We start from the raw sequence: 15,106 nt of genomic DNA on the forward strand, positions 1-15,106 counted from the left end.
ATAAGCCTAGCTCCACTGAAAGAGAACAAGTACACAATGGAGAAGGGATGCAGGACTAAACTGTAGAGAACAAGCTTGCCCTGTCAGGGAGATGGACTGAATGGATCTTTGCCATTTCCTCTGTGAACATTTACAGTACCTTTGGCCGCTGCATTATTCTGTGATGATGATGAGGGTCTCCTCTGGGTGAGGAAAACTCCAGGTGCCATAGGTTGAGAGCCTCTGTTTACTTGGGCGACCCCAAACGTGCTTGCTCCAGCAGTGTATTCGTGATCTGCTAGGCTGCTGGCATGGGACTCCAATTTGGGTTCAGGAGAGCTGCCTTCCTGAGAGAGTTTATTTGTGTTGTTGGGGGACAACTTCTTTTTGGTATTCTTCTTCTTCTTGCCTTTTTGTTCCTCCTTTCAATAAAGCACAGAATCCCCATTCAGCGACTGTGACAACTAGTGGCATTTGTTAACATCGTTACACTGTGTATTGTGTCAAGAATGAGGATATTGTCAGAACTGGATAAAGCCAGAGGGAGAACAGGGTTGCTAGAAACTCAAAGTGAGAACTGATCACAACGGCATTGTTTCCTGGTCTGTTAGTGGCATCCACCTGCTGTATCTTGTCATAAATTGTGAGCTCTTAGGGGCAGGGACTGTCATTGTATTGTGTTTGTACAGCACCTAGCACAATGGGACCTTGATACATGTCTCAAGCCCCAAGGTGCTGTAATAATACAGATAATAATGATACAAGATAAATATAATGGGCCTGATTCTCAATTACACAAAGGCACCTTTATGTCACTCTGGCAGTATAATAAGGCCTTAGGGTGGCAAAATTGGCCCCCTGAGGACACTCCTAGAGCAGGTGGTCTGGCAACCAACCAGTAGAGGGCTGATGTAAAGATATAAACTGGCTCTTCCTCAGCTCCCTATGTGGGATGCCTGTCAGGGGAGTGGTCTGGGTGCACTGCTCTATGGCTATTCTCTGTTTCCCAAGGCACACAGAGGGCTATGGAAGACAGAAGATAAACTGGAGTAGACTTGTGGCTGCTCTAACATACACTGAGGGCTGGGCAGGTCCCTGTGCAGCCACAGTATATGGGACCACAAATATGGTTTAAAGTCACCTTTCCCTTGTCCATTCCTGATCCAAGTATAGGAACAGAGTCATTGAGAATTAGACTCAATATTTTTCATCTCATGGGGAAAAATTAATATCTGTGCAGAAGTTCGCTGGGAGTAACGTCAGTGTAGAGCACAACCCTATGTCCACACGCCTGTAATAGCTCTCTGTATCGTAGTGAATTTCACTCACAACAAAGGAACAATTTAAACTCCACAGGGATGATAGCAGGCTAATATTGGAAAAGCTTTGGTAACCTGTTAAAAATGGGATTACTAAACTGGAAAATGTAGCTGAGTTCTATGATGCGTGTTGACACAGATGTCTAGTGTCTTTTGGTACTTTAAAAAGGATTGAAAGATTATTGTGTTGAGGCAATGTAGTTTTGAACAGTGGATACTGCATTTGGCCCTACTTCTTATGAGGATTTTCCATAAGCATCTTTAAGTTTAGCATGTTTGTATACAAGCATCCATTTTCATAACTGAATGTAAGTTTATGAGATAAGAAAAAGCTTTATCACAACTTTCAGAATTTAACATAAAAAATCAATTAAATTCAAAAGATGATGAAAATCTGGCATAATTCTCAATTTTGAATTACTTAGAGTAACATTTTCAAAAACATTTAAGAGACCTAGATGTCTGAGTACCATTTTTGAAAGGGACTTAGGTGCCTAACCTGCTTAGGCACTTTTGAAAATTCCACTAGGTGCCTATGAGCATCTTTAAGGGCCTAAATACCTTTGAAAATCTGGCACGAAATACCTAAGATAATTTTGAAAATAGGACTTAGACTCCTAAATCACACAAGCACATGTGTAAATTACTCTTTAATCTTATTAATGTAAAAGGTGCTTACACTGAAGCTTTCCCTGAAATACTTCTTTGTTTACCTGATCTGCCCAACTGACAATTTTGTCAGTGTGCTTAAAGCACCTAATTGAACTAGAAACCTCTAATCTGCAGTGTCGTCAGAAATCTGAAAGTGTAATTTAGGACCTAATCCTGTTTCTATTGAGGCCACTGGGATTTTTGTCACTGAATTCAATGAGTACAGAATTGGATGTGTACAGTAATTAAACATGAGCTGTTATGACAACTTAGTTAACATTCAACAAGCTACAGGAGAAGACAGGGAAGTGCTATGGCTCCATTTGAAAATAAACATATTTTCTGAGGGAAAGCTACCTAATATGCAAACTCACCTGCTGGGATAATTTGGCCGCTGCTGCCGCCAGTCCAGTTTCAATGGAGGCAACTCTTGTACCCTCTCGGACAGGTCTGTCTTGTCGGGGTACTGAGGGACCAACTCTTGCTAAATGTAAGAACAAAATGAAAATACAGTATAACAGATACTCTGCGTAGGGGGAACACTGCATTCCTATAGAATGAGGAGCATGGCAGGTGACAAGGGCAAGACAGAGCTTATTTTTAAAAGAACATTCTACTTCAGAGGGGCTAACGTTTATAAATGCCAATTGTTAGTAAGGCCGTTGAGTGGCAGATGTGGAAACAGAGCTCAGGACTCCACTTAAACTATGTAGCTTTTGGAAGGAAACCCATATTCTGCTCCAGATTTTCCAAAATTGTCCATGTTTAATTAAAAATCAAACATTCAGGGAATGTGAATTTATTCCAAATGAACAGGCAAAATGCTTCATAGCTATTTTCCACAAACTCTTCTCAGCCCACCTGGCCAAGGAAGAATTCTTCCAGGGCAGGTGCTGTACAAGGCTCCCATAAGCAACCCTAACCCTGTCCATCCTAGCCCCACTAGTGTAGCAGATAGCACTGAACACTATGGACGTTCTGGGCAGCTCGGGTCAGGCTGCTGTAAATTAGAACAGCCCTTGAGCACTCTAATATACACCAGGAGCTGCACTGGCCCCCAATTGTCCCACAATCTGGGCAAAGTAAAAGGTGGCACTTCCTATAAGGCACAGCACAGAAACTGTCCCTAGCAGTTACACTGAGCACTTTTACTGCGCTTTTGATGAAAACTGGGGGAATAGTTTATATTCTCTATTTTCTTTTTTAATGCTTTATATATATAAGGTGTGGACTGCCTCAGAACTGCAAGATTTCTCCACTACATCATCATAATACTAGCAATACATCATCCACTTCACTGGCAGGATGTAAAAGATACCTACAACCTACAGGAGATCGCTTTTTATTTTTAAAAAGTAGCTGAAGAGAAATATTGTCCAGAATGTGTTAGATTCAATTTAGTGTTCACTACAGTGGAACTATTTAAAAAAAAAAAAAAAAGTTAGTCTCTCAACTGAGAGATCTAGACGAGCACAATCTTTATGGTAAAAATAATAAATCTCATTGTTCTTTTTTAGGTTTTCAATTTGAAATATCCTCCTTGAGTCTGAACATCCAAGACATAACGGACTTGCCTGTCGGGCTGTAGGGGGCATCATCAGAACTTTTTCTTTTCTTTGATCGTGATTTGAACACTGGATTATCTTCATCGGATTCCAAAGATGGGTAAACTAAACCAGGAACAAAAAATAGCTTTTACTGCAGCAGTATTAAACAAGAGTTTGAGGTAAGTACGAATCATCCATCAGCGTAGAATTGGATTAGCACAGTGGTGAATCAGGCCTAGAGTATCTATGTAAAGACTGCGGCCAAGGGTGGAAAGCAGAGTGAAATGTCTAAAAGGCACTGGTGCCCTGGGGATAGTGCATTAGACTAGGAATCAAAGGAGGAGGGCTCTGTTCCCAGCAATGCCACTGACTTGCTGTGTGACCATGGGCAAGTCACTTCACTTCACTGTGCTTCTGTTTTCTCTCCCACCCCTTGCCTGTCTTGTCTGTTTAGACTGCAATCACTTAGGGGCACAGACTGGCTCTTACTCTGCATTTATACACTATCTATCACCATGGAGCCCCTAATCTTGATCGGAGGCCTCTACGTGCTATTGTAATGAAATTGTAATACAGTTTTTGGTTCACAGCGTGTGATGTTATTCTTAGCTTGGAAAAGCCAATCCTCCCCTCACATAGAGCTGGGCCTATCTGGAGTACCTGTCATTATCAGGTGCATGGGGTGATGTTACTCCCCAATCGGATAGGTCAGCACATAGGTCATCTCAATGGACATTTGGTGACCCTCACATGGTGTGGAACAGAATTTCCTACATGTCTAAGAAACACAGATAGAGTACAGTACCCTTAAGAGAAGAAGGTGTTTAACAAGCTAAATATGAGTCAACAGTGTAACGCTGTTGCAAAAAAAGCAAACATCATTCTAGGATCTATTAGCAGGAGTATTGTAAGCAAGACACGAGAAATAATTCTTCCGCTCTACTCCGTGTTGATTAGGCCTCAACTGTGTCCAGTTCTGGGTGCCACATTTCAGGAAAGATGTGAACAAATTAGAGAAAGTCCAGAGAAGAACAACAAAAATGATTAAAGGTCTAGAAAGCATGACCTATGAGGGAAGATTGAAAAAAATGGGTTTGTTTAGTCTGGAGAGGAGAAGACTGAGAGGGGACATGATAACAATTTTCAAGTACATAGAAGGTTGTTACAAGGAGGGAGAAGAATTGTTCTTCTTAACCTCTGAGGATAGGACAAGAAGCAATAGGCTTAAATTGCAGCAAGGGTGGTTTAGGTTGGACATTAGGAAAAACTACCTAACTGTCAGAGTGGTTAAACACTGGAATAAATTGCCCAGGGAGGTGGTGGCATCTCCATCACTGGAGATTTTTAAAAGCAGAATGGACAAACACCTGTCAGGGATGGTCTAGATAATACCTAGTCCTGCCTTGAGTGCAGAGGACTGGACTAGATGACCTCTCAAGGTCCCTTCCAGTTCTATGATTCTAATATCAGGATAAAAGTGAGGGCATTGGATACCCCTGACGAGAGGTGGCCGCTTGCCAGTTTGCTGAATAGCCCTATTTTGACCACACTGGTTGGGTGAGAGGTATGTGATTAATGCCACTTCTTAGACCTTTCTTGGAGTAAACAGAGCAGTTGACTCTACAGTACATGGGCCCAGTGCTAATGTTGGTCTGCAGGAAAAACTCCTTCTGATTTTAATGGGCCTTGTGTGGGGCAGGTGGAATTTGGTCCAGGTAAGCCACAGGCAGAGGCTCTTGGCCAAAACACAGAGCTATTCTCAGATTATTAGTCATTAAAATTATTACTCCATAAAATCCCCCACTGCACTCAATAAAATGCTGCTCTGTTAAACATGCTGGGATGGCATTGACACAGCTCACTCCCTCAAAACCTCTTCCCCCCCTCTGCTCATTGTGAACCACACACGTCTTACTGAGTGACTAAAAATAGAGGGTCAAATTGTCCCCACTTGAGGAAAAATAAATGTAGGAAACAGAAGACACAGTGAGTTCTCACTCACAAGGCTTTTGTCAGAGGGAAGAGGATTGTCCGTCCATTAATGAGAAAGGAGTTCACCACCTCTATGCTCGTTAGTGTCCCAGGTTCAGGGCAGATATCAGGACCCTGGCTCTCAGTACTGGTTTTCACTGGTTCCTGCTCCCATCCAGCACCAAGACAAACAGATCTATTCCCAGCTCCTTCTACCTCCTGCCCCTTCTGGATCCATAGCCCCCCAGCCTGGGAGCTCAAGCATGGAAAGGCTTGGGAGTCAGGGGAGGGAACGCTGGAGGGGAACTTTTGTCGCCTTCTTTATGTTTGGGGGCTTTTCCTCCCCAGTTTGATCCTCAGAGTTTTACTTTCAAGCCCAGCTAAGTATCTCGAATGATCCTGGCTAACGAATCAAAGTAATTGTTCCCTCCCCTTCTCAGAAGACAGAGCCTTCTTTTAAACAATGAATGGGATTTGTTTGTTTTCAAAAGATTCTATCTGATGGATTCTTTGGCAGGGAGGGGAAAAAACAGGGCTGGATTAAAGCACAGGCTCACTGCAGGCCAATGCAAGGGCCCCTGCTCCTGGACTGATGTGATCACATCAGAATCTCAACGTCATTTTAAAAAAGGTAAGTTCTCAGCCCCCATAGTGGTGAAAACAGTTTGAAAATATGACCCAAGTGTAACAATGCAGTGATACTTGCCTGAGCCTGCAGGCAGCCTGAAACAATAGCTCTGAGAGGGGTGAACAGAGTATTAACTCTTATGAGCCACTCTGGAGAGTCCCACCAACATAATGCAGCAAATGATTGCATATACTGGAGAGGAGGAATGCAGCAGGCCTGGCCCACCTACCCATCCAAGCAGGTAAGTCCTGGGGTGCCCCTCTCCTGTCAACCCTGCCTTTCTGGGGGAGAGAACAAAGCCTTGCTGCTCCCAAGGAGGGGGAATTGCCATTCCTAAGGTACAGAAGGTGATTCCATGCTACTGCCCTTGTCAGTCTGAGAGGGACGGGGAACCTCTGCCGCTGTGTGTGTGTGTGTGTGTGTGTGTGGAGATGGGGGTGGGGGTGGGCTCAGACAGAGCCACAGGAGTCAGGGGCATGGTGACCTGTATTGTGGTCTGCCTAAGGTCCCAGATTGTCTTCATTCCCCTCTCCCCACCCCGCAAAGAAAAAAAAAATATTCAGATTTGTTTTGTTTTATTTTCCCCCAGTCATTCATTAAATGATGCTTGAAAAGTCAGGTGTATTATTGTTAAATATATGAAGAAAAACCTTGCTCACGTTTGCCTGAACCAGCTGTGTTAGCAAATATTAGGGTTCTGTGAGACATTCAGAAACACTCAACATCTTTGCCTTTCACATTTTGTTTCACTTTCACTAAATTTCATTGGGTTTTGCTCACACATAGATGCAGCTGTGAAACCTTCAGAGGCAGTGGGATCTAATGGGCAGAGAATGGGACTGAGAACCTGGGACTGCTGGCTTGCTTTGCCACTCACTCAGTGTGTGGCCTGCAGCAAGTTACTTAACCCTTCTGTGTTTCCATTTCCCCTTCAGTAAAAGGTGGATAATTATTGACCAACCGACATGAGGGGAAAGGCAAGAGAATATATTAGGTGCTATCGAAGTGCTAACTGTCATCAGCGGTACCTTGTATAACAACATCAAACCCTTCTAGTTCCTCTACAAATACCTCAGTGGTAGAGAGATAAATGGACTGAGGGCAGGTGGTGTTTATGAAAACCTTGAAAATGTTTTTTTCTGCAGCCACATGCCACCTGAACTGTTCTCTCCATGAACATTTACAGTTCTTTTGGGTGAATGGTAACAATATCATTTGAGTTTTATTCAATCCTCTGTATAGACACACTAAGACTCCTCGATAGAGGGTTTTGGTTTTTTTTAAAATGTGCATTTAATTTTGATTTCAATGTTTGCCTGTTAAAGCAATGTATGGTTATAATGTTACTGCTTAATTTAGCCCCTGAACCGAAAATCTGCTGACCAGATGCAGTACAAATGGAGTCTTTATAAACTCAGACTGCTTACAACAAAGAAAACACATTAAATAGTAGCATAAATATATAATTAGCAAGAATGTTGAGGTTTAAAGTATCACCCTGTCCGTTTTCCCATTGTCACATGTAGATCATGTGTATAGATTACACTTTCACAAAATTTGTCATGTAATTTATCCTGATTGATACGCCTACAAGGTGCTGTAACTGCAAACCAACAACATGCACTTAACTTCTTTTAAACGTACAGTATTTTCAAAATGTCTTGTTTTCATTAAGCATTTCAATGTGAACTTTAATATATGTGTATCTAATAGAGAAAGCAGATTTCAATGATGTTTTTTAAGGGTAACAGTCAGGAGCAGTATTTTAAAGTAACATTTTTATTACATTGCTAAAGAGCTGCATATCCTTCTTGAGCCCTGCATGACTATGTGGTTTTATCTTTCTATGAGTGTTAGTAGTTACCTGCTCTCTCTCGCACATGCGCGCGCGCGCACACACACACACACACACAGGCTGCTTTTTCATATTATTAAAATCTCGCTTCCAGAATATAGTAAACTTGATGTAGTGGTCTCAAAAATCCCTCTTTTCCTTTCAATGCAGAGTTTAGCATGCTTGCCATTAAAACTTAAGATCATGACCTCATCGTATCTAATTGAGGGGTTCTTTACTGACAGCCTCTCTGATAGTCATTTCATTCTACCTATCTCAGTTTCATGGTACACTGCATAAAGTTCTATTTTTAAATTAAATATATGATTTGGGATTTGGCTAATCGTGGTTTTGGCTCCACTGCTGTGCTTGTTAAAATCTTTTTCCTTTACTAAATAGAAGTGTAATATGTTTGGGTTCAATCTGAATAAAATATCAGTTTAATCTGTTTATCTAATCTCAAGTGTCTAATGTGTTTATTCTAATCTATTTATTCCTATCTAATTTAATCTAATCTATCTCTTCACCCTTGTCTATCTAGCCAATCTAATCTCTCTCTTTAATCTTGCCTACTTTATACAGTCCAATCTAGCAATACAGGGCCCCCCCAAGCATGCAAACACTGAGTAAATGTATATACCAGAGCAGTCCCCTTGATTTCAGTGAGACTAACTAGAAGTGTATAATTAAGCACATGCATAAATACTTTCAGAATCGGGGTCACAGCCACAGAGATTAATTTGTTTTCTCTCACCATAATCAGAATCTTTAAAACAGGCATCTAAGTGGTCCTGGTCATCGTAGTCTTCAATGTCAATACTGTTTTTTGTGCTCTTCTTTAGTAAGTGCTTGCCTGCATTTTTGTTGTTACTGCTCCCGGTTTTTTTTGAGTTTTGGGCTGAGATAGAGTTATTTTTAGCTTGGTTGGTACTCCATGAAGTCTGCAGGCAAGAGTCAGAAGACTGGAGATTTGCCATTGATAACATTCCTTGGATTGCTTCCTGTGTGCTGGGAGATGCAGGTGGCTGACTGAGGGAAAACATTAACAAAATAAAGCACTTTCAGCTAATTACCAAATCAACAACAAGAAATAAACAGTATTCACTGTAAATACAGCTCAATTTGCTTTCAGGATTAATGGCCCCATCACTGTGTAGGTGTTTATTATGGGAAATAAAGTTATACCAAGTATAAACCCATCAAGCATAGAAGGTTAAAAGGGCAAACAGAGATTTGAGCTAAAAATCAGGAAATCTTCCAAAATTTAGTTACGTGAATACTTTTTCACAAGTCATATTTTGGATGAGTGAGGAGAGTAACCAAGTGACTCTCCCCACAACAAAAAGCCGGTAACCCAAGGACAATATAATCAACAAAGTCATGAATCCAGTACCCGTTTTAGAAGAGAATGATGATCAGTTACATATTAACTTGGATGAGCCAAGCTTGGATGAGCCAAGCTCCAAGGTGCGTTGGCCAAGACCCAACAGTAAATGAGAGGCAACACCTACTAGTCAAAAGAAATAAACAGGAGACTTTCTACAACATCTTTCTTGGCTAGATCCTCAGCTGGTGAAAATCAGAGTAGGTCTACTGAAGTCAAAGACCTTAAGCCAGTTTTACTGTCCGAGGATATGGCACTCTGTTCTTATTCTGAATTGACTCACTGATGTCTTCCACTGTGATCAAATGACCATCCCTCAAACACTGTGTCCACTCGTGGAGGATAGGTCCATCAGTGACTACTAGTCGGGATGGGCAGGGATGGTGTCCCTAGCCTCTGTTTGCCAGAAGCTGGGTATGGGAGACAGGGGATGGATCACTTGATGATTACCTGTTCTGTTCCTTCCCTCTGGGGCACCTGGCATTGGCCACTGTCGGAAGATGGGATACTGGGCTAGATGGACCTTTGGTCTGACCCAGTATGGCTGTTCTTACGCTCACAGTGTTTGCTTAGAGTTTTGCAAATTTGCCAAATTCATCACAAGTAAACTAATGGCATGTATTTTATTTCCTCTTCTATAAGTGGAGCAGAGAAGGGGGACAAAAAATTAGGGTAAAATATTCAAAAGCAGCTTCAGTGACTTGAGAGCCTAAGTCTTATTTTCAAAAGTGACTTATGAGTCTACGCTTCTTGGCAAGTCAACAGGATTCAGTGAGCTCCTAAGTCACTGACGTGCTTTTGAAAATTTCACCCTTAATCTCAAACAAGATAAGAAAAAAGGTTTGCCCATCAACCTTCTTTCATTTTCATTCGCTACCACCCCACCAAAGAAAGGAAACCTAAGCATTTGAATCTATCCAATGAAAGAACTGCATTCCAAGCATCTCCTAAACAAATGCCACACAGAAGGCCGGACACCGTTAGATCCTGAAGGTCACAAGTGCAGTATGACAGGGTTTAGGGGACCCTGCAGCTGAAGCTCTATGAACACAGTGAAAATTCTGTTCTACACTGTAAGGCTCAGATCCTATGTTCAGAGCTGATATTTTGCACTAGAACATAACATATGGCTTCTCATTTGTGGTTCTTTTTTAGGAGTAAAATTTGTTATTAGTGGTGTCTGAATTTGCTTTTTTTTAATTAGATAAAATATTGGCCCAATCTAAAAGCCTCAGGCTCCTGGAGATGAGTTCCTAGGCCTTGAGCCAGCAAGATAGTTAAGCATATTAACAGGATTTCCATCTCTGCAGAACATGTACATTTCAGGTATTTGGGGTGTTTGGTTTGATAAAAATCTATTCTCAGATAACTGCACTGGCTTGGGTTTTATAACAACAACTAAATATTTGTAAAGAGCCCTTCTCCCTGACCACCACCCCTCAGGGTGCTCAGGGTACTGTTCAAACTACATTCGGCAATGATACAGTTAGATACGGATCACAGTCACAAAATACATCACCTTACAATTACACAGGTAACACCCAATGTAAGGGCTTTTTATAGATTTCTACCATAACCAAGAAATTTAAATACTTTTTTTAAAAGATAAATGCTAACCCTTTTTGCTGCAGTTCACAAACAGTACTGACAAATCCAGCACAGGCTGGGATGGCCTAGGTGACCTTTCCCAGCTTACTCCCCCACATCCCAACATACGCTCTTGGAACAGAAGTCAGGCTCGACTGAAAAGGAAGGGGAAGGAAGGCCTTCCTTACACTAGGGTACCGCCTGAAAGGACTGCTATATCAGGAGGTCAGAGCTGCTTCGAAAAGAGCTGAGGTGAGAATAAGGTGGGTTCTAAGTACTTCCAGACAGAGGGTAAAATGAGATGTTTCAGTTAGAGGGGAAAGTGATGGAATATTAACCCTGAGTGCTCACAGGACTAAGAAGCAAATTTCCTTGTCCTCTAACTCTGTTGGCCTAGATACCCGTTCACTACACCTTTGCAAATAAATTGCAGTCACTCAAGGGTCTATTCTCCATCCATATTGAATACCTCATTAGCATCAAAGGGAGTTAGTTATACCCCTATATTTAGAGAGGACTAGATTCTCTCCTTCCCCAGAGAGGAACAGAAACTGCTTAAAGATGTAAAGACAATTCCAACTCCATAAATTGGAGGAATTTTATAGCAAGGTCAAAAGGAGCCCAACTTTTTGTGCTACTGTATGAGATGCCCTCTCACATCTCTTTACTCTCTTCCTTGTGGTCCAAGCAGAACAACAGGATTTCAGGAAACAGAATAAGCTGCTAGACCTTGTGTCTTATCCCAACAGAGACGAAGAACAGAATAAGTTGAGAGGCGGAAGAAAGACTCAGGAAAGTGGGAATATGACTAGAGTTATGCATTTATTACTGGTTTTGCATTACTACTGGTGTCTGATGGACAGAATGCCCAGGAACAGTTATGCACCAGTATATACAGACTGATGAATACAACCTGCAAAAGAATTTGAGAAAATGTAGACCTACACTATCCCTGACAGATATTCATAGCTGTCAAAATTCAATCAGGCTCAGAGAGATGTTAAACAAGATGATTAATATTTCACCAGAAAAATGTAGCTTTTGTAAAAGTTTTATTCCTGCAGCGGTAGGTTGATGTCAAAGGGTATGTAAAAATTCTAGAAAAGTGGTAAGCTAAAAAAAGAAGTGTTCTACATAGCACATAGGTTTAATGAGGGAAGAAAAACAGGTTCCCTAGAATGCCAAAGAAAATTAATCTCTTCAGACAGTACAAAAAAGCAATTTCTGAAAAGGCAGGTACTCAATACTTACAACTCTTTAAAGCTCAGGCAAACAAAGTGCAAAAACCACTGACAAAATGAAGTTGTGTGTGGTTTTTTTTAAACCGCTATTCAATAGAAACCACTAATACCGAACATTTCCTGGGCAAATTAGCAACAACATGTCACATTCTCCTATTCAATGCTAACTTAATCCCCTTTAAAGGTTTTTAGGATTCCAGACATAGTAACATGAACACATTCAGAAAGTTTCTTGAAACTAGTCACAATCATAAATAATCCTAAAAATGAGTTAAGCCAGTTTTAGCAGCTAGTGAATCAATGAAAAAGAACATTAAGACATTTATTTGGTGAAGTACACTTTAATCCTCCCATTATCATGTCAAACACCTTCATTATCTGTCTGTTGCATTCATATTGTACACAAAATCTACAAAAAATTAACATATCTTCTTCACATTTTGCTCAGCAGTTTGTCTCAAACACTAGACTCTCAAAACAGTGGAAACAGACCATCAAAAACTGTCCACCAAATTGGAGAATTAGAGAGGAATTGCCTAAAGCAACACAAGCTTTAACAAATAAATTGTGGAATCTGATCAAAACCAGCAGTTCTGAAAGTCAAACCACAAACTCAACATGTGTGTAAAAACCTCTTAAAGAGACAGACAGTTAAATATAAGGCAAAGTGTTTCTCATTAGGCCATATTCTTGCAGATATGTATTGTCATTTTTGTTCTGCTTTCTAAGCCAGATAAAATGTAGAACAAGAAACAGAAAGCAATTATTAACCTTTGGAAAGCCATGTTCTCTTTCTATAACCTTAGAAATTTTTTTAAATACCATTTATAAAAGTAAACTTTCTGTTAGTTAAAAACAATGAAGACACCCACCTTGAAAATGATAAGAAAATGGGAACAGAGAACCTTGCAGACAATTGTATCGGCCCCCAAACTGGATGGCGCTATTAAAATATGCAGCAATGTGCAGAACTAGTTGCTGCTTTGTCACTGAGCATATCCTGTTCACTTTTTGTTTCGCTTGTATTAAAGGTGAGGATTTGGGGAGGGTTAGCAAAAAGGATATTTTTGTGCAATTTACTGGAATAAATTAATGCCTTTTTGCAAGTGGTTTTGCATTTTTGTAACTTCCTCTGCTGTATTTTTTTTCCTTTCCCCTTTAAAAGATACTTTACTAGTGCTTGAAAAAGTTGTCACCCTTGAGACCAGAGGGGGAATTAGCTTACTTCAATAACTGTTCACTGTGTAGTAAGCATCTGGTGATTTTCAGCTGCTTACATCTCAGCAACCGAAAGAGGTACTGCACTGAAAACTGTCAGCTCACACAGAATCTTGATCTGTAAAACATAGTAAAATTTAGTAAAACTTGGTTCAGCCATTGCACACTCCACATGCAAAGGAAACGTTCAAACTGACAAAAGGGTATCAATACAGTAGGTGTAACATCATAGCTCATTAAAACGATATAGATGGGGGAAATCTCACACAAAATAAGAGATTTTAAGTTACAAAGTTAGCCCAACCTACTGTGGGCACAGCTGTGGCCGAGGGTCTGATCCAACTCCCACTGGATCAGTGGATCAAGACCAGTTTGACTAAGTAATGGTTTGTGGAGTGTCCAAGAAAAACATTTCCACTTTAGCTGATTGGTGAGGAAGAAAAACCAAAACCATAGAAAGATGGGAATTATTAATACATGGTAGGGAAACCAAACAGTACCGCATTTGCATTGTGCAGCATTGTAGTACATGTGTATATTCGGGAGTTTTTCCTATTTAAAAAAATGTTTATATATATTTAATAAAAAAATGAGTGATTATGAAATGAAATATAATAATTTCATTAGGCAGGAGCTTTTTTCACTCAAGCTTATACCCATACTACCAAAACCCAATTGTTTATGTAAGATCCAAAAGTGATACAACATGTTCCCATGAAGCTACAACACACAGTATAGTAATTCATGCAGAATTTAGTTATTTTGGCATTTTAGACTTAGATTTCAGAAGCCATAAAGGCTATGAATGCACTGGATATAGTGCCTGGTACAAGGGAAGGAAAAATGAGAGGTCTAACTCCTGTTCTGTTATTGAATGGCTTTGTGACCCATTGAAGTCAACGGAATAGCACCAATGATTATTGTAACTTTCACAAACGTTTGTTTGATACATTGCAAACAAGCAGCCAGCCTCATTATCTGTCATACACCCAATGTAACAAAAATGGCTGAACCAAATTTTAATAATTCTTACGTTTTATAGACTCTATTCTGCTGTCATATCCCACTACAAACACAGTTGTAAGCAAGTCTAGTAATATGTTGCCCCCCCCCCAAGAAGGTGTATTTAATAATTTTGAGAAACTTAAGTCTAAATATGAAAAGAAGACAAAACTACATCTGTCAGGTGAAAATGGAATTAATAAAAGTTGTTCTCTAAACCGATGATGAGTTCTGATGTAGCATTTAGATAGGGAGATGGCGCTGAGGGGAAGAGAAAGAAAAGAAGTTACAGGTTAAAAGGTGTATATTTATTACTAATTGTAAAGGAATTAGAGATGGGTCCAAACCAAGCTCTGGGAACGCGCAGACCAGGAATCAGATCCAAACTTTGTGATTCAGGTCCATCTCTTAGGATTTGCCTTTTGAAAGGTGGTTACTCAACTCTGCAAAAACAGTCTTTAGCGGATGGTAAGCAGTAATTGCCTCCACCTAGGCAAAAGCAGCAATTAGCTAAAACTAGGTCTGGTCTCCAAGAGATACCAGCCTTCTCTAATCTAGGCTTCCTTCCTCTTCCCCTTAACACCCCCTTCTCCCCCCACTGAAAAAACAGACCTTGTGTACACATGGTCCTGGCATTTTTACAGCTGCGTAGCCCCGCTTTGAGCCTTGTCTACAGTAGCAGTTCCACCACTGCCAGCATCCGTGGAGCTGCATTGATGTTAAAGTGGTAAGATGAGAGTCTGCA

At 40.6% G+C, this 15,106-nt stretch overlaps 1 protein-coding gene across 1 annotated transcript in view; it reads right to left on the reverse strand.

Moving 5' to 3' along the window:
- PHF2 (PHD finger protein 2) overlaps positions 1-15,106 on the reverse strand; it is a 148,225-nt gene that overhangs the window by 5,989 nt on the left and 127,130 nt on the right. The window contains 4 exon segments of the mRNA XM_032799599.2: positions 140-401; positions 2,324-2,433; positions 3,524-3,619; positions 8,684-8,958. Coding sequence (XP_032655490.1) covers positions 140-401; positions 2,324-2,433; positions 3,524-3,619; positions 8,684-8,958 — 743 coding nt within the window.

Source organism: Chelonoidis abingdonii, chromosome 17, assembly GCF_003597395.2.
Source record: "Chelonoidis abingdonii isolate Lonesome George chromosome 17, CheloAbing_2.0, whole genome shotgun sequence".
Taxonomy (NCBI): Eukaryota; Metazoa; Chordata; order Testudines; family Testudinidae; genus Chelonoidis; species Chelonoidis abingdonii.